Source organism: Protopterus annectens, chromosome 1.part0, assembly GCF_019279795.1.
Source record: "Protopterus annectens isolate FY-2018-M chromosome 1.part0, PAN1.0, whole genome shotgun sequence".
Lineage (NCBI taxonomy): Eukaryota > Metazoa > Chordata > Ceratodontiformes > Protopteridae > Protopterus > Protopterus annectens.
In genome coordinates, this window is record NC_056725.1 from 1,626,156,109 (window position 1) to 1,626,180,220 (window position 24,112).

Here is a 24,112-nt window from a genome sequence, read left to right on the forward strand (position 1 = left end):
CAGCAAGTAAATAAGTCTACAGATGTACTTCTGCCTAACTTGACAAAAGTCAGGGAAAACACTAGACATTTATAAGAGTGTATAAATACAGCAAAGATTAATACATAGTATTAGAAAGCCCTAAAGGCACAAATAGTTGATTAAGGATACAAAGAGAAGAACCAACACCATTTAAAGAGATACATTAGAAGAGATCTACAACAGAGCAGAACAAGAAGGACAAAACTTAGGTAGGTTGGAAAATATGAAAGGGAATGAAGAAACTTACACAGTAAAACATTGCATCCTGATAATGTTGTAAAGCAGGGAAAAGTGGTATCACTGCAATCTGAAAGTGTTTCAAAACACGGGCTTTTATTTTATTTAATGTATTCACTTATTTATTTACCATTTGTTAACTGGTGTAGAGTGCTTGCCAATATGGATCATTTTCAGGCTCATCCTGGGAAAAATCAGAATACAACATTTTAATATACAGAACAGAAATGCATTACAAATTAAAACATGAGGTATGAAGTATATATAATGAAAATGTACAAAATAAACAAAGGAAGCAGCAAGACGTCTATGTAATGATACTGTTCACATATCATAAAAAGTACATTATGAGGAAATAAAGTTAGGAAGTTTGGAAAGTGAACAACCTGATCAGAATACTTAAATTTTTCTCAAATTAAAACTGAAAGCCCCAGAAATTAAAAATGTTGAGCTGTGGGTGAGTGATGAAGAGGAAAAACTTAACAGTAAGAATGATTTCACCAATAAAAAAGAGGAAATACTATATGGCTAGATTTCTAAACCCACGTCTGCCAATGCAAGAGGAAAAATCAAATATGGAAAGACTGTGGGTAACAGGTATGTACAAGTAAGGAAAAAATTCAGAAAGAAAACAAGTAAGAGAAGAAAAATAAAATGTGAGGTGTGTTTATTCACAATGACAGAGAGGGAAGGCAATGTAAAGGAGAGAGAGAGAGCACGAGAGAAAAGAAGCTAGTTTATGCTGAGACAGGAAAACCATGAATAGAGCCATAATGATATTTCAGTCGGGCCAAAACGCAGGAGCTTTAAACAAAATGAATGTGGTTTCTGTATATCAGGTTCCTAAAGAAAGGGAACAAGATAAACTAAATAAGGTAGAGTTAGCAACTGACGCTAAAGAATATTGGTATCAGTTGCCTCTTCTAGGAAAAAAGTTAGACACAGAGGTAGGTAGGAGCGGAAGCAGTACCTTCTGCCTTGTAACAGATTGACCCTGAGGAATCTCCAGAGTTGCCTGACATTCAGAAAAAAACACTTAAACTTAAAAAGTCATGGAGGCAAGATGATGCTTTGAGTAGAGCAAGATAAAATACAGATAAAGTTGTAGGAGAGGAAGATAAACAGGATGCTCCTACTTCCTACGCATAATCTGAGTTACAAAAGGACGTGTGCAGTGTAAACAACGATAAGAAGGGAGTAGCATGCCAATGTCTAGTGCCCACTTCTTGCAGAAATCTAATGATTAAACAAGCAAATAGACACATATTTGGGGACATTTAGGAATGGATAAGACCAAAGCAATGATCTTAGTAAGATTTTACTTGCCATAAAATAAGTTGACGTCCTGAATTCCAGAAGACAGCCCACAACCAGGTTTTCAAAATTATTTGTTTCTAATGCCTATCATAGAGATGCCATTTGAACCCACTGCTATGGATACTGTTGTGTCACTGGTAAACTGCAGCAGTGGATATCAATATATTTCATTTAATTTTGACTATGCAACCAAGTACTCTGAAGTTATCACACTAAGTAGGAATACTGCTAAAGCTATAGCTAGGGAGCTAGTTGTTCTATATTTCCAGAGTAGACATACTTAACGGAAAAACTCATTGCCCATTCCATTTATGTCCAGAATAATGCATAACTGTGCCAATGTTTTAAGGGTAAACAATTAAAATCCTCAGTGTATTATCCCCAGATATGTGACAGGTATTTCCAGGAACTGTTAGACATTACAGAGAAGCTTGAAAATAAAAAATAAAACATTTAAAGGTATCTTACAACACTACACTAACAGACAAGATAATCTAAAAGTGATGATACCCATCGTCTGGGAGTACTTGGAAAGAACCTGAGGAATACAATAAGGAATTTATAATAGGTATTCAAACAGCAGAGAAGTTAAACTTCAAGACTAGGTGTTCGTTTTGGTCTCCTCAGCAAAAAACACATTTTGGTAAAATGACAGGGTCTATTTGAAATATTAGTAAAATCAAGTGAGGTAAACTACAGAGTTAGGCAGATTGCTAAGAAAAGATCAGAATAAATATATCATATCAGAGTTCTAACTACAAACCTGTATTGTTAGTTTAGCAGCAGGGAGTAGGAACTCAAGTGAAATAAGAAAAGTGGCATCTATATCCAACAGTTCAGATAGATGTTACACTATCAAAACCAGAGAAACAAGAAATAAAACACTTTCTGTGAAGCAAAGACATCTTTTCAGAGTGTCATACAGAGCAAATGTGACAACACCATATTAAAACCATTCCAGAAGAAAAGGTCAGCTGGAACCTTAAAGAATGCTAGAGTGACAGTAAAGGCTATATAGGAAGAATGGCTTAAAACAGAGATAACAGAGAAGTAAAAAATGAGTGCAGCAGCCCTATAGGATTATCCCCAAACCTATAGAAATAACTGAAGATTGTAGTGATTTTAAGAGGCTGAATAGCAATTCAAAAAGTTGTTCAATACCTAAGACTGAGAAAATACAATATGCTAGGAGAATACAAGAGCTGCATTATATGGGCTACTGCTGTTTATAGTATGGCACTGCTTAGCTCAACTGACCATAATGCACATGACTTATTTATGGTGTATAGGCCATCCAGTGGGCATGAAGGTGGAGGTTTCAAGATGGGGGGGGGGGGTCATTTGTAGCATAGGATGGTAGACTTTACCAAATAAAGTAAAGAAATGAGTGTAGATATAAACGGTCCTGCATTTATGAATAGAGTATGCAAATATAATTTCTATTGTACATAAGAAGTGTTTCCTTTAAGCAGAAAGAAGAAAGAAGTAGCCATGTGTCCCAAGGTAAACAGAAATATTTATTTAAGAACAGAGATGAACTTTTCTCCTTTTGATAGGGAAGTGTTATTACAACTATAAAATGGGAATTTGCTTTAAGAGCAGAGAAAACTTTACATTCAATAGGTTAGATCTGCTCAATGAAATCACATTGTAAAAAGGAAAGTTAAGGTAAGCCAATGCAGAGTGCTGTTTGCCCTTCTTGTAGAGAGATTTGATGCCTACAGTAGTGGCTGTGGAAAGGAGATAGCAGACTGAATGCAGACCCTGAATAGGACAACAAAAGGAAAACGAAGATGGTTCCTTTTATAAAACTCCAGAACAGAGAAATAATGAGAGGTTCAGAAAGAGGGTTAAAAGAGAGACAGGGATGCTGAAAAAATGTATCCTAATCATATAGGACTGCACTGAATGTACTTGCTATAAACTTTTGTTAAGTCATAATATTTTTGTTAGGGAAGAACCTGCATCTTTATGTTTTCTTTATAACAAAACTACATTATTTTTTCAAAGACTAGTGTCTCTGCTGTCTTTAATATTCCATTTTCTAAAGTAAGAGGTATATCAGATACACAGGCATATGCAAAGTACAAAACAATTCTGTAGTAGTTCTAATTTTAAGAGGGGTTGGCATTATTAAGATCATTGTTTCATGTGACTTTCTTTCTTGGGCAGTTCATTAAAGAGCTAAACAACATCCCACTGTCATGGCAGAACAGGAAGGAGGTCAATGTGCTACATTGCTTGACATGCAAGGAAAGCATCTTCCATAGATATGGGTTTATTTGTGTAAGAAAACCAGCTCTCCGGGAGGTCTTCTTTATGGTGTAGTGAAGGTTGAAGAATTTGGCATGACTATTTTTTAATATTACCAGCATTTCTGTGGTAGAAGAGGTCTAGTAAAACAAGATAGTTCATAATCCAGGAGGTGAAGCACAGATGATCATACACCACATGGGAGCCAGGATAACAAAGAGAAAAGCGAAGTTATTTTAGTCTAGCAAAAGGAACAGACTTGATTTTTTTATAGTTAGAACACACTGCAGTCTTTCAAGCTGGGGAAGGCGTTTTGAGGGGTGCATTCTGAATGGTGTTGTATTCTTTGCCTGGCCTGATGAAGGAAGAACAGAGGGAAGATTATGACACACATTTCCACTGAACAATAGACCAGCAGGTGAAGTGCCTTGATTCACATGCATGAAAAGTATTAATTTGAAGTTGTGTTTTGAGAGTAAGACATTGTAGAATGACAGCAATACAAGGATATAAAATCTCACAAGAACACATATATGCTAACTTACAGAAAAGCCTAAAGTTTGCAAGGATGTTATTATAGGTATCACTTAAAAAAAGTTTTCAGAAATTTATGTTTGTATATCCAAGATTTCAGTGTGTGTTCTTCTAGGCTTTTGGTTGCAGAAGATATGCCATCTGATAAATGTGGCAGCTATTTAAGGCAAAGCAGGTGATGATATTCCATTGAAGTCTAATCCCATTAAAGAGACAAAAGCAATAAATATGTAAAATGGCTTGCATTTCCATTTTCTTCCACGATTTTGCAGCATTCTTACTGTTTTTTACATACTTGGACAGAGTTCGGGAGTGTTTCATGTTTAGTTAACTTGAATACGGTAGAAAGATTGTGGTGCAGCAGATAGCATTGTCACCTCACAGCAAGAGGTTCCCCAGTTCGATTCTCAGCTGGGGTAGCTTCTGAGCAGAGTTTGCATGTCTTCCCTGTGTTAGTGGGGGTTTCATCTGGGTGCTTCAGTTTCCTCCCACATTCCAAACAAATGCACTAGGTGGACTGGACACTCTAAACTGGCCATAAGCTGTGTTTGTTTGTGTGTGTGTGTGTGTGTGTGTGTGTGTGTGTGTGTGTGTGTGTGTGTGTGTGTGTGTGTGTGTGTGTGTGTGTGTGTGTGAGTGTGAGTGTGGTGTGGTGTGTAGGAACGTCTCTGGCAGGGCTAGCCACTCAGCGGTGTGAACCTTGGCTATAGATGATTGTCACTGTTGAAGTGACACCCGAACCTTATGTGAAAAATATGAGGAAAAAAGTGTTGTGGATGTGTGTAGTGACTGAAGGATAGCTCATTGCCAGTGAAGGTACCTAGATCTCTAATGACTGTGTTGATCTTAGGTGGGAACCCTTTTATGTGCTACTTAGTCGACTAGACTCATTTTATAACAGCAACACTATACTGCATTTTTTTTTTTGTCATTGCAATTAAGGACATGGTCAGTGTACTAAGTGCTGGTTCTGACAAGTTCCTGTGGGAATCAGCACCCAGCATGCAGTCATCACCAATCTTGATTAGCCACAGACTTTTAATGTCTGGTTTCACAAAGAAGAAGTAGATGCTGAAAAACAGAGGACCCAGTAAACAGCCCTGAGAGGCTTCACTAGTGATGGGTATCTTAGATGAGAAGATACCACCAACTCTTTCTCTGTGTTTTATTGTTTTATTAGACAGCCATCTGCAAATGAACAAGTAATGCATGCATTATGTATGCACTAGTGAGTTTGACAGTAATCACACTGTAGGCTTTACAGAAGTCTGGATAGGCAATATGGACAGAACAACCTTTGCAAATTGCATCTGTTACAGTTTAAAGAAATCAACCAAATTAAGGAGACAAGATTGACTATGAAGTTGTTCAAGATGTGATCTATGATTTTATAAATGATGCTGGTTAGGATAATAGGATAATAGTTACCTTGGTCTGTTACAGAGTTGCCCTCTTGCAGTGGTGCCTTGATGGACATTTTCCAGTCATCTGATATGTATTCCCATTGCCAGACTAAGGATGAAAAGGGTTAGAAGGTGTTCATTTGCACTTGTACTAACTAGGAGACACCCTGATATATTGTTGAGCTCATTAAGCTATTGTTTCTGGATTTAGATAGTGCTTCTAGGATCTGGTTTGTAAGGAGTTCAGTGATTCAAGACAGGGAGCACAGGAGTGAGTCAGAGAGGTGAAATTAGAAATGAATTTGTCAGCTACGATGTTTGTGATAAGAATAAGTATGGCCATTCAGTTGGAGCCTGGTGCAGTGTTGGGTCTTACTTCTAATACTCTTAACAAAGCTAGAAAAAGCCTAATGGTTATCCCTGGAGTAGGGGGCTGCTTTCGGATCATATATTGTCTTAGTCTGCTAATGGCATTCCTAAGTTCTTTGCTGGGCCATCTAAGGACCTTCCTATGGTAGGACATGGGGATTCCTATATGAAGCAAGTAGTTTTTTCATCTTATTATTTAGTTTATTTATTTTTATTTTACTTTTGTTTACTATGGTTATCTGATTGGGTTTAGTCAAAAAATCTCTTTTCAACAGAGGCCTGGGGAGAAAATATCCAACAATTATCTCTTTGCAATTACTGCAGTAATTGCAAATGTCTGTTTACAATTACTATACAGGTTTGTGTATCCCGGGGCTCCATTATAGGGGTTTATTTTTAAATTTCCCATTATACTTATATGAAATGAGGTTATAGTTCTCCATACATTGTTATGGATGGCTGTAGAGGGTAGAGGTATGTAGCACTCATAGTGATTGATTGAGGAAATGGTGAAGTGCTTTTGAATATCTTCAGAATTTCATAAGGGATATTGCGTTGGCGTTGGTGGAATCTCTGGATATGGCGGAGTTATTGGACAGGATAGTACTAGTTTTGCAGAGGAAAATCGCTGTTTGATGGTCAGATCTGATCGAGGAGAAAATTAAGTTAATAGGGGTGTGGGCAGATGTAAAATTTGTACAAATGTGTCAAGTATGTTATCACCTCTGATGGGGACTTCAACTTTTTGATCTTAGGAGTTGTTATTGGTAAACATCAAGGAAACTCTGGATATATTTATTATTTGCTGTATAAGATTTCCCATTGATGGATTGATAGCTAAAGTCTAAACCCAGGATTACTGTATTGGAATTACATGGTACAGAATTCAACTTACTGAAGTAGTTATCGTGGTCTTAAGGAGAGTGACGGGATGTATAATTGTCAATAGGGTGGTAACTGGATTTTTTTGTGTGACTAAGATGCACAGGAGTTCTGCACAGGTATCATGACGATATCTGTGAGCTAATCGGGGAGCGGGTAAATATGGATAATCCCCCACTGCTATCAGACAGTTTAAATGAGTGACAGCTACAGTATCTGTTTTTGGAGGGAGTGCCATCAGCACCAAGATTGAGTTTCAGGAAGGTCTCAAGTCTGGGCAATGTTTTTTTTTTTGTCAAACTCCTAGCACTGAGCAGTGCTAAACTAACATAAGCTGGATTGCTGGATTGGAATTTGCTACAATGGAATGTCCAAGAGGTGAACCAAAGGAACTAGAGGGGGCAGAACAAGTCTTAGTATGTCGAAGTCCTGAGATTTAGGCCATCTCCCATGCTGATATACATTGTGTCCTCCTGGAATGACATTACTTAGTCCTCCAACTGATGAAATCATTTCTTTTGTTTTGGGATTCTGACATCATTCTAGGAGATGCAAGATACTGCTCAAGACAATTGTCTTTTCCTACCTTGGACAGATGCATGATAATAAGCTCAACCATGCCTCCTTGCATCTCCTCTTGGGTGAATCATCTATGGCCATTCAGCCAATGTAGGCAACTAAGGCATCATACTTGTATATGGAGTGGAAGGCCTTAAGAGCTATGGATATGTCATAAATCCTAGTGCCAGAGAGACAAATGATTGTGATTGTAGCTGTACTCAGCTTGTTGAGTACAATACCAGTTTGTCTGACTATGGAGTTGCTTATTAATAGTACAGTGCCATGTGTGGTCACAGTATCTGAAGAACTTATGGGTGCAGGCCTGGAGACAGAGTGACTCCTCTTGGGTGTGGTGTGTATTTGTGGGTATGGTACTATGTGGCTGAGATTTGTATGTGATGTCTAGGAGGTTTAGGTAGGCACAATCTCAGGCTAAGTGGTTGTATTTGGTGGCTGTGGTGTGATAGTAAGTTGTTTAATGAAATGTGTTGTTAGTTCATTCTCCATACTGAGTAGATATTAGCATCTCTCGCAAGTCGTATCAGTGCAGGTTAAGACTAAATCATTGTCAGTAAGTATGAGGTAGATTGTTACACTGCCTCAGAGTCCCTAGGGGAAGCAGGCTTGCAAAAGAAGGAGACAAAACAGACTGTGAACCAGGTCATCATGGACCAGAGAGTGATTAGATAAACTACTAGCCACTTAACCTGATGAATTACCACAAGGATAGTACAGAAGAATCCCTTAACTCAACAATGATTCTCCCCAGAGAGTACTGTATTAATTCCCTCTGCTCTTTCTCTCACCTGGAGCAAAGCAGCTGCTGTGGCCTCAAGCTTGTTCCTGAGAAGTGGATAACAAATTCTTCAGCGAATCAGGAGTCTTGTCCCAGATGTTGCAGGGGTCAGAAGGCTTGTTGTAGTCTTCTCTTGGCAGATGCACTAGGTAGCTAGTTCAGTACAACAGGGCATACAGCAGTACAATGGTCCAGAATTTAAATTAAAGAAATTCCTAGCAAAATGGCAACCAGACTAATCAACGAAGTTCTTGACATGCTACACAGTCAGAAATAACTACAAATCAGTATCCCTCTGCTCCTTCTCTCACTAGGAGTAAAACAGGAAAACTAATTCCAAGCTGGTTCCTCAGAAGTTGTTGGTAGGCTCTCCCCAAATATGCATATTTTAAAACTAAGCTGGAAAAGGGGATCAATGCTACAGGTCTTCCAGTGTGGACCTGGTAAGTGAGAAAATATGAAAGGGAGGGTAACTGAAGTTTTATCAGTCTATACAGAAGGCCTTTAAAATCTGATGTTGAAGTCCAGACTACTATAAGAATATTCCAAGGAATACAAAAGTCCACTAAAGCAAGTATAAATAGAAAGAAAACAGACACCGAGGCATACCAGAATAGCTTATGTAAAAACAAAATCCAAATAACTTATGTAAAAGCAAAAGCCGAATGCACAGAATATTAATGAAAGTTATTAAAACTGGTTTTAAATGCTTCATCAGTTTTCTTTCTATTTTTTTTATAAGAATATGAAATAAGGCTGGGAGGAACATCTGCAGTCAAACTGACACAAGGAGTGAGCAACTCAAGATCCACTGTCTAAACATACAACAGGGAAGAGTGAGTGGGGGGGGGGGCAAAACAGTTGCACAACAGCTTTAGCTAGCAGATCTTCACAGATTAATCTGTGTCCTGTTCTGATTACATTAAATAAAATGCTATTTCTCAACTCATCCAACAATTCATGTATAATTAATCATTTTGCAGGCAAAGACTACAACACGTTTGTTAACTGATACTAACCAATAATTTTCTTTTTAAAAGTCCAGGAAAATGTAAAATACCAAATTTAAAGTAAAACAAATTGCAATATAACAAGAGCAAAAGACAAGAACAAAGTAAGTATGCAAACTATAAACCAAGAACTTCAACGTAGTCACAGACTAGATTCTGCCAAAAAGCCATGGCTAGTTCTACAACAGACCTCACCGAAAAAGTAGTAGTATGAATTGTACCCTTTCCTTACAGAAATGGTAGATCTTTGATGAGGACAAGTCTTATCAGTATGAGATAGTCTCCCACTGTCTATTTGTCTAAGCCTATTACTTTTTATTTGTAAAGTGTGTTTATGGAGTTACAGTTTTTAATGTTCATAATGATTGTTTACCATATGTTGCAAGTTTCTTGTGTAAAGAACTAAAGACAGCCTTTATGTGAGAAATATTCCAAATGCCACTAGATGAGGAGGAACAGGGATTAAAGGCTTGTACTATTCTCATATTGAGAGCCACAAAAACGTAAAAAAACTAGATAGATAAGGATTGAGCCTGAAAAGAAAATTCCAAAATTAAGGAATACTGCTAGAAGATTAACACTGTTGAAGATCTGTTGTTAAGGTAAGAACGCCACACTACTATATAAACTTTTCCAAACTGGCCTAAGAGACTGGTTATGAAAGCTGTTTAGTTCAACAACATGCAATATCAATGACCATTCCACTGAAGAATGAATAACCCATGTTGTCTAACATCATTTGTACATTTTCCTACACCACTGCACTTTGACCATTATGGAAGTTATATTGAATTGCTGGAACATGTAGGCTTCCTGTGAAATATTTGCTTTTCTTTAAAGTAATTTATTGTGTAGGATTTTTGAGAGAGTAAATAGGATAACAGCTGATGTTTTGTAAGGAAATTAGAACTCCACTTCCTTCATAAATAAGAGTACCCAGGGTATGTTTTCAAACCAGAGAGGCATCCCTGCTGCAAAGATTGAGGTGTGTGAGTCCTTATTATAGCGATATGTTAAGCTGTCCCTTTAAGTAATCTTACATTTAGATCAAACACCTCAAGAGTCAAGGTAAGGTGAGTGCCTGAGTACTTCTCTTGTCCTGAAGTAAAAAGACAGAAGGTGACGGGAATATACTGTTGATTATGCAGGAGTTGCATTTGACTCAACAGTAATATTAGTTTTAAAATTATTATGGGGTAGTGGGTAGTGATGAAGAAGAAGAAGGCTTTGCTATAGAACAGAAATGTTTAGAAGTTCTAGCCACCCTTTATGAACACTTAATAGTGCTCAGTTCAGTGTTATCCTTATAACCAACAAAATATTGTGTCTAATTACATGCCTTAAGGTCCATCAATCAGGCAATAATATGGGTATAAAAAGATGTCTAAATACTTGATGTTCTTTAGCTTAGCCGCCATCAACCACCCACCAAAGGAATCCATAGTAAAAATAAGGTAACAATAAGATTAAATCATAAACATAGATGCTGGTCAGGGTGAAGCTTACCCTTAGAAGATTTTACTATTTGCAATAGTGAAAGGATAATGCTTCTTCCTAATCAAGGCAGAGCACATATACAAAAATATGTTATTTATGGTTAACTGACAGATCCATGCACTGTAATTATTTTGCATATTAATTCATCGCTTAAAGTTAAAAGCTACATTTTTCTACAGCTACTCATCAGATCCATGTACTGTAATTATTTTGCATATTGATTCATTACCTGTAGTTAATAGCGACATTTTTCTACAGCCAACCATCAGATCCATGTACTATAATTATTTTGCATATTGATTCATCACCTGTAGTTAATAGTGATGGGTGTAGAGGCGGACTAGTAAGATTCACGGGGCTTCAGCAGTCCATTTTGTACTAATATCCAAATGAGAGACAATGCTCGAAAGTATACACATGAGCCAACTGTTTTGTCCATCTCCACAAAAGGAAAAACAGTTATTAACACACATGCACTAAAGCATTCTTTTACAGATGCACCTGTTGAAAAAGTGGCTGTAATACACACCATGTTGGTGAGTACCCTAGTTGTATTGGTAAACTTCTCATATGTCCAAACAACAAAGTAATCACCAACAAAGAGGAAGCACTGCTCTAAAGTGTCTAGAAATGATGTCACCCACAGTGATTTTTTTAAGCAATAAAACAGACAAAATAGGGAAATGATCTGACAATAATGGGAGCATTTGAAATGGAAGATGCCATCTGGATGAATGAAGAAGGCCTTCACAATTAAGAAAACATGGTACAGGGGGGTTGTGGTGGTGCTGGGTTAAAGAAAGCTTTGGTTAAACTATGCTCCTGGCTGCAATCAGTCCAGTGTATACAATCCATGTTAATGCATCCCATAGCACTGGATTGTGTCTGTGAGAAAATCAGTATTTTGAGGAATACTGAAAAATATTAGCACCATAGTACCCCCCATACCAAAGAGTTAGGCATCAGTGTTTGTTTCTTCCATCACCTGGGAGTCAGTACAGTTGGTTAGATTTCACAGAGGAACTTGGCACTAAGGTAGTATATGGCAAGGGTTGGAATCATCTTATTAAAAAAATGCTGCATCTCACATTTTATCTGAATTTTTGTCTTTAAAGAAAACTATTTGTAAAACTGGGATTGTGTATGTAACTTGTACCTTAACTAATTAGAGTATTGAAATAGTATGAGAAAACATTTAAAACCAGCCATTAACAGATGATACAGCTTGCTTTATTATTTTCTTTTCTTTTGCAGTGGAATGGAGTTCCTCTGAACTGTTTGAGCCTTTGACTGGCTTTGCTGAGATTACAGATTTAAGGAACCTGCAATACACTATTAAAGGACTTGATACCGTGAGTTTCTTCAGGATGTAGTTTCTAGAACAAAATACTTTATGTGAATGATGAGACCCTGAAAAATTGTTTTGAAGTCAGTCAGAAAAACACCATGCAGTGTTTCATACATTGTTCTTAGTCAAACCAGCCAGAAACAGTATATAATGCAGTCTGACCAATCAACAAAATAATTCTTTATTCACTCATTTTTTTGGTACCAAGTTCATCCTTCTCACAGTCATGGGGACACTGAAGACACCCCCAGCATGTAGCAGGTGTAAGGCAGAACACCAGTCTATACCTGGATGTGTGTGTGGGCACGCTCTCACTCACACACACACACACACACACACACACACACACACACACACACACACACACACACACACACACACACACACACGCATACACATATACAGACACACATGCACACATAGACACACATGCATTCACACACATACATGCCATACCTCTCATCTGTACAGATTTTTGTTGAATGTCCTGCTTTTTGCCTAATATTTTTGGTGTGTTCCTCCTAAAATCTGTACTTTTCTGGAAAATACCTGTGAATTGAAGTCATTAAATAATGACAGATATTTGACTTTAAGACTCCACATCCTTCAGAAAATTCATGCTAATACAAAACATATTTTTCTATCAACTTTCTAAGTTTGTAAGAGCAATATTTAAAATCTGTCCCAATTTGTCCCCCCCCCCCATCATTTTAGGCTTTGTCCAGATTGTTTGCTCTAAGAGGTTGACATACACATGCACACACAAAGCACTGAAGACAATTTTGAGGATTGGTACTTTACCTAGCTGCATGCGTTTGGGGTACAGGAAGAAATCAGAGTACCTGGCAAAATACTACTGTTGATGAGGCAAAATGCTCTGAATTAGAAATGAGTCTAAAGACAATAGCATCAAAGGGCTGAAGATGAGATTCAGAAGAGGCAAATCAGAGGTTAAAGTAGACACCTCCTGTTCAAAAGTATTCTGAAACTCACTAATACCCTGGTCATTGTTATTGACTAAATTAATTATATCTGTGACTGCAGAAACGATTCAAGGGCCTGGAAGTATGTAAAAACTAGTGGATCAGACTTGAGAACATGTTAATTGTATGAAAATATCACTCTGTACTCTAATGTAAAGGGATTAAATTAGGATGGAAGATGGTTGCCTGCCTGCTATGACACCTGGAAGGTTTGTTCCTACTTGTACACAGCTAGCAAGGCTTCCATTTATTTAGCTTAGGCACTAAAGGTAATCTTACCTTTGAATATAAGATGGGCTAGACTTCTCCAAGAAATGTATTCTCATTACATGTGCTGGACAACAGAAAATAACAGTGTTCGAACATGCATGATACCTTAGCTGTGCAAATACAAAAGCAGTATAACTTAGTGCATTATAGTAAAAGATGGCTGCACTGGGTACAATAGTCTTTTGGAACACATCAGGTCAGACCACTAAAAAGACACCTGTGTGCATATATGCATTTTTATTGGTGAGGTAACGTCTATTAAAGGTTACCGGAAAGGTCAACTAGAATGGTTAAGTAAATGGAGTAGAAGTAAACTGAGAAATCTGTATCAGTCTTAATCCCACAGTCTCTGAGACAGCTGCCTAATAGATGTCACATTGTTAACAATGACCTATACCATCAGCCTCTGATTATCTCATTGTTAGCTATGGCCTGTACCATCAGCCTCTTCCTGTTAACTATGGGCTGCGCCACCTGCATCTGTCCAGTAGATAAGACCTGAACCATCCATCATTGCCTAATTATGTGCATCTACCCACCAACATTTATATGTGCCATCTACCACTACACATTAGCTATAGCCATCACCATCTGTCTGTAGCCATCATCTATGACTTCTTCATCTGCAGTTGCCCACTGGCTGTTGCCTGAATCATTTACATCTGTGTAGTTGTTATGATTTGCACTATCCTCTTCACAAATACAGACTATACTATCTGACCTTAATCATCAGCTATGACCTGCACTTGTCTGCTGTTGCCTATCACTTACTGCCTGCATTCTTTGACAATCCACTACAGATGAGACCATCAGCAGCTTTCAATCAACTATGGACAGCACATTTGCGTGCTCTCATCAGCTGTGACCTGCACATCTCTGTATGGGGTATATCTGCACATCTGTTTTTGTCAAGTACTAAATTTGTTCCATTAGCTAAGAACTGTGTGGTCTGTTATTACTTATCAAGTCACAGCCTGTACATATCATCATCATCAGCTTAGGAATAAAATATCTACATCTGCCCATAAAATGAGATGCGTGTCATCTTTCTTTCAGTTACAAATTGTACCACCATGCATTAGTGTCCATCAGCTGCCGCTTGCACCACTTGTAGCTTACAACACCTGAAAGTGCCTTATGTGTATTACCTACATCATTAGCTTTCGTCTCTCATATACAGCTTGCATCACCTTCTTCTCTCAGTGTTATCACCTTCACAGTCAGCTACTGTAGCCTGCAACATCTGCCTCTGTGTATAGCCTGCAACATCAATCACTGACCATCAGCTGCACCATACTCCATTAGTCCCTCCCCACCCGCTACATTTGGAAGCATAAGTCTCTGTCCATGCTAACTGTAGCCTGCATTACTTGTCCATTATCTGTGGCCTTCATCAGCTGCCAGTATCTATCAACTGTTTGCTGCCGTCTTGGAACAACTGTAACAGCTGCCACCTTATCCTTCATTGTCAATATGCCAACTAGGACTATTCTCTAATCACAGAGAGGTTGCATTGTGTCCCAACCTGTCTTCCAGAACTGAAACTCCAAATATAAGGAGTAAAACAGAAACATAGTATAACCTGCACCAAGAAGAGCAGTGACCCCTTGCTGACTTGTGGAAATTCAGGAGTAGATGGATGCTAAACAATTCATAGTTTCAACTTCTGTCAGTTGGCAGGGGTAAATGCAGTGCTGAAGGTGGAGTACCTTCAATTGCTACAGTGATACAATATATTTATTTATATTAGTATCATAAGACTAACATATATACAGTGAATAATGAAGAGAGGATAAAAACAGGGCCATGAGTAGCCAACTACTGTAGGAATCAAAATGGATGCCCTATTGTTTTGCTGTTGAAAATAGCGAGTTGATGGTGCAGGAATAGTGAGCTCTGATACATTTGCTGGCATTTGTTGCTAAACTGGTTAAACTAGAGCACCAAGTCATGAAGAAAAATGTGTTCTTAATGGAAGTTCTTGAGAAGAAGAAGTTTTTGGACGTTTAACATATGTGAAGTACATGTTTGTTGATTGGACCAGGAGCTGGTAAAATACATAAAGCTGAATTGTACTTACAAGGTATTCACATTTTAAGGGTGGCATGATAAAGAAACAATCTGTGACTAACATAAGTTTTTATTTATAGCACAAGAAAATAGCTTAATCTTCGGCTTTCCTGAAAACATTGGAGAACATGAAGATCTCTCCGAACATCATTATATTGGGCGACTTCAACTACCCAAACATTGACTGGGAGCACTACTCAAGCCCCAGCACCTTAGCCCAAAGGTTCCTGGATATTATAAACTCAAATGCTATGGAACAACTAGTCACCACTCCCACAAAAGGGGACAACATACTAGACCTGATCATTACCAACATGGGGCCTCTATGCTCCACACCAGAAGTATATCCCTCATTGGTAAGATCAGACCATAAATTAATCTCACTGGATGTCCACATCCCGACTCCACCCCCAGCCCAGAAAACGACAGTGAAAAACTTCTCAAAAAGAACTTCTCACTTCTCAAAACTGAAGTGGAATCCTTCAAGGCCCCAGGGCCAGTGGAAACTACAGCCCAAACTGCAGAATCCTATATAAACGCATTCTACGGACATCTCCAGGAATGCATGGATCATGCTATCCCAAACAAAACCAAGACCCAATCATCCAAAGGCAGGCGTCCAGTCTGGTGGAGCCTGCCATAAATAAACTGTACAACAGAAGGAGGAAGCTACTACATGATAGAGCAAAATCCCTAATAGGTAAGGCATCTCTGATCAGTACTAGCAAAAAATTACAATCCTTCATAAAATCCTCCAAGGCCAGCTTCGAGAGAAAAATTGCACAGGACACCAAAGACAATCATAAGGCTTTTTTCAGTTATGTTAGAAACCTGGGATGTAACTCCCAGACTTGTTCTGAATTGATTCTAAACGACAAAAAATATACTGAACCCACAGACATCGCCAATATCCTGGCAGACAGGTTCAGTGCAAACGTCTCCCCCCCCCTCCCCCCAAAAAGAGCAAGTATCTATCCCAGCAGAGGGCTGCTTCCCAAACATCTCTGATGCTCAGGTGAAGGCTGCCCTCTCCAAAACAAAAAAACACTGCTTCCATGGGACCAGATGGCGTCCCAGGTTGCGTCCTACATGAACTCCAAGAGGAACTAATCCCTCAAATAAAACAGCTATACAATCTCAGCCTCACTACAGGATATGTGCCCACAGAATGGCGTACAGCAACAGTGGTCCCACTCCACAAAGGTGGAGCCTCTACGGACCCTGGAAACTATTTCCCCATAAGCCTGACTAGCTTAGTCTGCAAGGCTATGGAGAGGATCATCATGGTGCTCATAAACAAAGACATTGGGGACCTACAGCCACTAGATCCTACCCAGTTCGGCTTTGTCAAGGGCAGATCCTGCCTTTTGAACCTGCTTGACTTCTTCGAAACAGTCACCAAAGCCATAGATGAAGGGAAGGTAGTCCACACAGCCTATCTGGACCTTGCAAAGGCATTTGACACAATACCCCACTGGCATCATAGATAAGCTATCCAGCTTAAATATAAACCTCTATGTCACAAGATGGGTCGCAAACTGGCTCAAAGACAGAACCCACAGAGTGAGAGTTGCTGGAGCCATGTCAGACTCGAAACCAGTCACAAGTGGTGTCCCACAGGGTTCTGTCCTGGGACCACTCTTGTTCGGTATATACTTTTCCGAGGTACAGGCAAACGTGGGAGGACTATGGCTCACCAAGTTCACAGACGACTGCAAACTGGGCGCCATAATCAACTCTCCAGCTAACACAAACATCCTTCAAAAAGGTCTCACAGAGACAGATAACTGGTGCCAGCACCATGGTCTAAAGCTAAATGCCAAAAAATGTATAGTCATACCCTTTGGCAAAAACAATGTAACCACAAATTACCACATAGGCGGAAACCCATTAAGTACAGAGAAAGTTATTAGGGACCTGGGGACCCAAGTTGATAGCAATCTCTCCTTTGAAAACCACATTGCCAAAGTGGTTAGAAAGACCTTCTACATAGCCCACCTCATCACGAAGGGTTTCACATCTAGATCAAGAGAGGTAATCGTGCCCCTTTATTCATCCCTCATCAGGCCCATCATAGAATACAATGCCCCTTTTGGGATGTACCTTACCTGACACCTGCAGAAATTAGAAAGACCCCAAAAGTATCTCACCAAGAGGATCAAGGGTCTCAAACAGATGCCATATGCTGCCCGGTTAAAAACTTCAGCTCTACTCAGTTGCATACCGCCTACTTCGAGGCGATCTATGCCTGACATACAAAGCTATGTCAAATCCAGAATTAATGGACATGCTCCACCTCAGTAAATCTAAATCCCTTAGAGCCACATGCTCGAGGGACTTGAACCTCAGCACAGAAATAAATAGAACTTGCTGGAGGGACAGGTTCATAACCCAGAGGCTTCCTTCGCTCTGGAATAGAATTCCAGTTCATGTGAGGCAGAGCACCTCACTGAATCTCTTCAAGAAGAATCTCGATAGGTGAATGGGGAATCATAGGTTTGTCCCAGGGATTACTCCCATGTCACTATTAGACAGAGGCACAGTAAACTAAACCTTAAAGGGCACAGTATACTCAAATCAAGGGGTGGCGTAAGCCATACAGAATCGGGCTAGGCTTATAATTGCCTCAGGGCAGATAGCCTAGTATGAACCTATGAACCTATGAACTAGGACTATTCTCTAATCACAGAGAGGTTGCATTGTGTCCCAACCTGTCTTCCAGAACTGAAACTCCAAATATAAGGAGTAAAACAGAAACATAGTATAACCTGCACCAAGAAGAGCAGTGACCCCTTGCTGACTTGTGGAAATTCATGAGTAGATGGATGCTAAACAATTCATAGTTTCAACTTCTGTCAGTTGGCAGGGGTAAATGCAGTGCTGAGGTGGGTACCTTCAGTGCTACAGTGATACAATATGTTATTTATATTAGTATCATAAGGCTAACATATATACAGTGAATAATGAAGAGGATAAAACAGGGCCATGAGTAGCCAACTACTGTAGAATCAAATGGATGCCCTATTGTTTTTGCTGTTGAAAATGGTGAGTTGATGGTGCAAGATAGTGAGCTCCTGATACATTTGCTGGCATTTGTTGCTAAACTGGTTAAACTAGAGCACAAGTCATGAAGAAAGAATGTGTTCTTAATGGAAGTTCTTGAGAAGAAAGAAGTTTTGGACCGTTTAACATATGTGAAGTACATGTTTGTTGATTGGACCAGGAGCCAGTAGAAATACATAAAGCTGGAGTGTACTTACAAGGTATTCACTGTATGTGGATTTTAAGAGCTAGCTTTTAGACATGATTTGTTAAAGAACACAATCTGTTATGACTTTGGAAACCTACTAAGTTTGTTATGTAAGACAGAGGAGAATTTTTTTTGAAAATGACTGTTACTTCTAAACAGTAGAAAATAGGGCTTAATTTTTTTTGTTTATGCAAGGATATAGACATTGGAACTTGAAGTTTCTTTTACCTTATCCCATGGTGGCAAATGTATTTTTCTTGTTAGCACATTTTGATTTATTGATGCAGTCATGGCTATGCTCAGTATTTCAAAGTATGTCTCTTTACAAGGGAGTACACGTGAACAGTGATTCCAGGTTGGACTTGCATTATAAGTGTGTGTGTGTGTGTGTGTGTGTGTGTGTGTGTGTGTGTGTGTGTGTGTGTGTGTGTGTGTGTGTGTGTGTGTATATATATATATATATATATATATATATATATATATATATATATATATAGGTGTATGTGTGTGTGTATGTATGTATATGTATATATATATATATATATATATATATATATATATATATATATATATATATATATATATATATAAAATATTGAAGTGCACCTTAGTGTCTGTCAGAAGGTCGAATGGAAAGGTGCAAAAAGGTAAAACTCTGAATGCAAATCCTGTTCATAGGTTCATAGGTAGGTACTAGGCTATCGGCCCAAGGGCCTACGTAAGCCTAGCCAGCAAGGTACCATAGCTTACGCCACCCAAGAAAGTTATTTTCCTGTGCCACTGTCCAGCAGAGACACAGAAGTGATCCCCGGGGTGTATTTCCTATTTCCCATCCACTCATTAAGATTTTTCTTGAAGAGTGCTAATGAAGAACTTTGCTTGACATAGATGGGTAGTTTGTTCCAGAGTATAGGAAGTCTCTGGGACAGGAATCTATCCCTCCTGCATGTCCTGTTTATTGTAGTGACAAGGTTTAGGTCCCTAGAGCATGTAGCTTGGAGGGACTGGGATTTCTTTAGGTGTAGCATGTCCAACAGCTCTGGGTTTGACATAGCTTTATATGTTAGGCAGAGATCACCTCGGAGTAGGCGATATGCTACGGAATAAAGCTGGAGTTTTTTGAGGCGGTCAGTGTAAGGCATTTATTTGAGGCCAGTAATCCTCTTTGTGAGGTACTTCTGTGGCCTTTCCAGCTGCTGCAGATGTCTTTGCAGTACATTCCAAAAGGGGCATTGTACTCTATAATGGGTCTAATGAGTGATGAGTAGAGGGGAACAATGACCTCTTTTTTCCTGGATGAGAATCTTTTTATGATGAGTTGTGCCACGTAGAAGGACTTCCTGACTACTGTGGCAATGTGACTATCAAAGGAGAGACTACTGCCCACCTGGGTCCCAAGGTCTCTTATCACACATTCGGTGTTAAGTAGATTGCTGGCTATGTGGTAGTTCATGGGTACAGAGTTTTTACCAAAGGGGATGATACTGCACTTTTTGGCACTGAGCTTGAGGCCATGGCTCTGACACCAGGCATCTGTCTCAGTGAGGCCCTTCTGTAGGATGTCCACATCATTTGGGGACTTGACTATGGCTCCTAGTTTGCAGTCATCTGCGAACTTCGTCAGCCAGAGGCCTTCTATGTTAGCTTGTACTTCAGAGAAGTAGATACCAAACAGGAGAGGTCCCAGGACGGAACCCTGTGGCACTCCACTTGTCACTGCCTTGCGGTCAGATTTGGAGTCTGCAACTTTTACAGTGTGGGTTCTGTCAGTGAGCCAGTTGGCAACCCATCTTGTGACGTAGGGATTTATACCTAGTTTAGTGAGTTTAGCTATAATTCCAGAATGGGGGATGGTGTCGAAAGCCTTGGTGAGGTCAAGATAGGCTGTGTGAACCACCTTACCCTCATCCAAGGCTTTGGTGACTGCCTCAAAGAAGTTGATCAGGTTCAGGAGGCATGATCTGCGTTTCACAAACCTGAACTGGGTGGGATCCAGAGTTTGGAGGTTACCAATGTCTTTGTTTATGAGTTTCATGATGATACATTCCGTTTGCAGACCAGGCTCGTCAGGCTAATAGGTCGATAGTTCCCGGGATCAGTGGTGGCTCCCCCTTTGTGGAGTGGGATAACTGCTGCTGTGCACCATTCAGTGGGCACAAAGCCTGATGTGAGGCTATTATTGAACATGGTGCTTAAGTGGGGAGCCAGTTCGTTCTGAAGTTCGTGTAAAACGCAGCCTGGGATGTTGTCCGGTCTCATGGATGCTGTGTTTTTGGCTTTACTGAGTGCAGCTTTTACCTGTGTAGTTGTGATTACAGGGACTCTGCATTCTTTCTGTATAGATATGGGCCCTTTAGGGGGTGAGAGGGGGTAAAGTTAGCACTGAACCGATCTGCCAGGATGTTGGCAATATCAGTTGGTTCTGTAATTTTCATGCCTTTGTGCTGTAACTCAGAGCAGATCTGGGTGTTGCCATCAAGATTCTTGACATAGCTATAGAATGCTTTGTGGTTGTCCTTGGATTTAGTGGCAATTTTGTTTTTGTAGCTTGCCTTAGAGGATCTTATAAGGGATCTCAGCTTCTTGCTGAGGCTGACCAGGGAGCTCCTCCACTCATGGGATTTTACTCTCTTTTGCAACAGTTTCTTCCTTCTGTTGTACAGTTTGTTTATGGCATGGGATCACCAGATTGGCTTCCTTTTTTTGGAGGATAGCATCTTGGTTCTGTTTGGGATAGCACGATCCATGCACTCGTGTAAGTGCTTATAGAGTGCATTTGTGTAGGATTCAGCAGTTGTAACTGTATTGTCCATCTGCATGGGTATTATGAAGTTCACCACATCTGTCTTAAGAAGCATGAAGTTGGCTTTGGAGAAATTTATTACTGTGGTTTCCTTAATGGGGGGTGGGGGCAGGATGTGGATATCAAGGATGATAAGCTTATGGTCGGATCGGACCAACAAGGAATTGACTTCAGGTGTGCAACACCGGTCACTCATGTTGGTAATGACTAGGTCTAGGATATTGTTGCCCCTGGTGGGGGTGTGAATAAGTTGATCTAGGGCATTGGAGTTTATGAATTCCAGAAAGCGTTGAGCTAAGCAGTTGGTACAAGAGTAGTTTCCGCAGTTAATGGTGAGGTAGTTGAAGTTGCCCATTATTGTCAACTCTGAAATGTCAAGACATAGCTTGTGTTTGCAGTTTTGAGCATCAGTGTTTTGAATTGGACAGCACTACAGTGGGGATTGGGAAAATTACCCTTTTCCTCACTGTAGTGCAATCTTGGAGTTAGAGTATATAATTAGCAGGGAGTAGAAATATGTATGCCTTTAAGACAGTGTATTTTTTGGAATGTGAGCGGTCCAGTAGGGTTGCCACCGTTTCAAATGGCCAAAGTGGGACATTTTTGGGACACACATCAGATTTTACAGGCCGACACATACCCACGGTCAATACAAAGGATAGAACATTACTTTTTTGCCTAAATGAAAGCTTATTCTTGTAGCAGTTTAGTTGCTTATTCTGTTTCTTGTAACATTTAGGAATTTTACATACAGAAATAACTATTTTATGCAACTATTACATGAAATATGGGACATAATTATGTCCTACAGTCTCAGGACATTTGCCATTTTTAATAATTTTGGTCAGTACACAACTGCCCAAATAGGGACTGTCCCTCGCAAAGTGGGACAGGTGGTAACCCTACGGTCCAGTTACTGTTGGCTTTCGAAAGAATCAACATTTTGAGCAGTCGGCTTGCCATTATTCATTGTTCTGATTTGAGGATGTGAACGTTCATGGTTAAGTCTTTCAATATTTTGATAGTAAACCTATAGTAAAGCTGTATATATATATATATATATATATATATATATATATATATATATATGTATGTATATACACACACACACACACACACATATATATATATATATATATATATATATATATATATATACGTATATATATATATATATATATATATATATATATATATATATATATATATATATATATATATAGATCTACTTAATTTCATAGAAAGACTCAAATGTTAATGTCCACAACTCTGACAATGTGAACACTTTTCATTCTACTCTGCATGTGCTTAGCAATAACCTTGGCAGATGCAAAACACCTGCAGCTCTAAGCACATGGGTCTGTCACACAACTACTTTCATGGAGAATAGTGTCAAAGTCCTTGCCAGGTCCAGACAGCCTGGTCCATTCCCCAGTCTGGCACTTCAAGCTAGGGCCATGCTTCCCAATTTGTAGCCCTCAATTTGAAGAGCAAAGAGCAAAAAAAATGTCCATTATCCAATCTAGTGCACCTCATCTCAGGTGGAAGCCAAACCTGTTTCTGTGTCCAATAACTCTAAGTTGCTGATACAGAAATTAATGCCATTACTGCACTACTAATCTATCAGAATCTGCCAATCGCAGCCTCTAAACACCTTGAGACAACTGTCCCCTTCCCCCCACCCTAGCCATTCCTCTGGGTCCAGATATGCTGTATGTAGTGCATAAGCACTATTCACTGCTTTAACTGTTTTTTGAAGAAGTTAATAAAGTTAAGGAGTTCAGAACTGCCTTTCATAAAGTTGAATTGATGAGGACCTAGGGCTAAGAGATTTTCAATGTTTTTCAATGATGTTTGAGATAACATGTTCTATAGCTTTACATATGAGGCTAGTAAGACTAATGGGTCTACACTAATCAGGGTCTGTAGTTGGGCCACCTTTGTGTAATGGCATTACAATGGCTATTTTCCAGGCTTTGAGAATGTAACTACTGGAAAGGCTTAAAGAGATTAAAAAGGAATTCAAATAGGCTAGATTTCTTACTAATATTTATGGAGCTTGGTATGTTATCAGGCCCCATGTATCAGGTGTTTCTAGTTTCTGAGAAAACTGAGAGGACTTGGACAACTGGATGGGGAACAGGAAATACATCCTTGGTTTGGCACTTATGTTTCTACTGGACACAGGCAACCTGTAAATGGTTCATCTCCCAGGCCCCTGCTTACACTTATCAAGGGTATCAGAACTTATCACAGATTTGGGATGCATGGCTAGGCTTAAAAAGGCCCTTGTGGTTGCTAGCCTAGTAAACTCCTATGAACCTATGAACCATATTAATTAGAAGGATGGCTGGGACTGTGGAATCACTGTGGATGATGTAAAAATTGCACTAACTTTATTAGCTGGGTTATTAGTATTTCTTTTGAGTTAGAGTGGGCAGTACTATTGTAGACAAGTTCCAAACACTACATGGTGCCAATTCATAACTTCCTGATGTAGTTAACAAA

At 39.3% G+C, this 24,112-nt stretch overlaps 1 protein-coding gene across 1 annotated transcript in view; it reads left to right on the forward strand.

The window, feature by feature from the left end:
* Window positions 1-24,112, forward strand: part of LOC122804124 (ankyrin repeat and fibronectin type-III domain-containing protein 1-like) — an 828,648-nt gene that overhangs the window by 707,015 nt on the left and 97,521 nt on the right. The window contains exon 9 of the mRNA XM_044073813.1: window positions 12,135-12,232. Within this exon, the coding sequence (XP_043929748.1) occupies window positions 12,135-12,232 (98 nt within the window). The remainder of the gene's footprint in view (window positions 1-12,134; window positions 12,233-24,112) is intronic.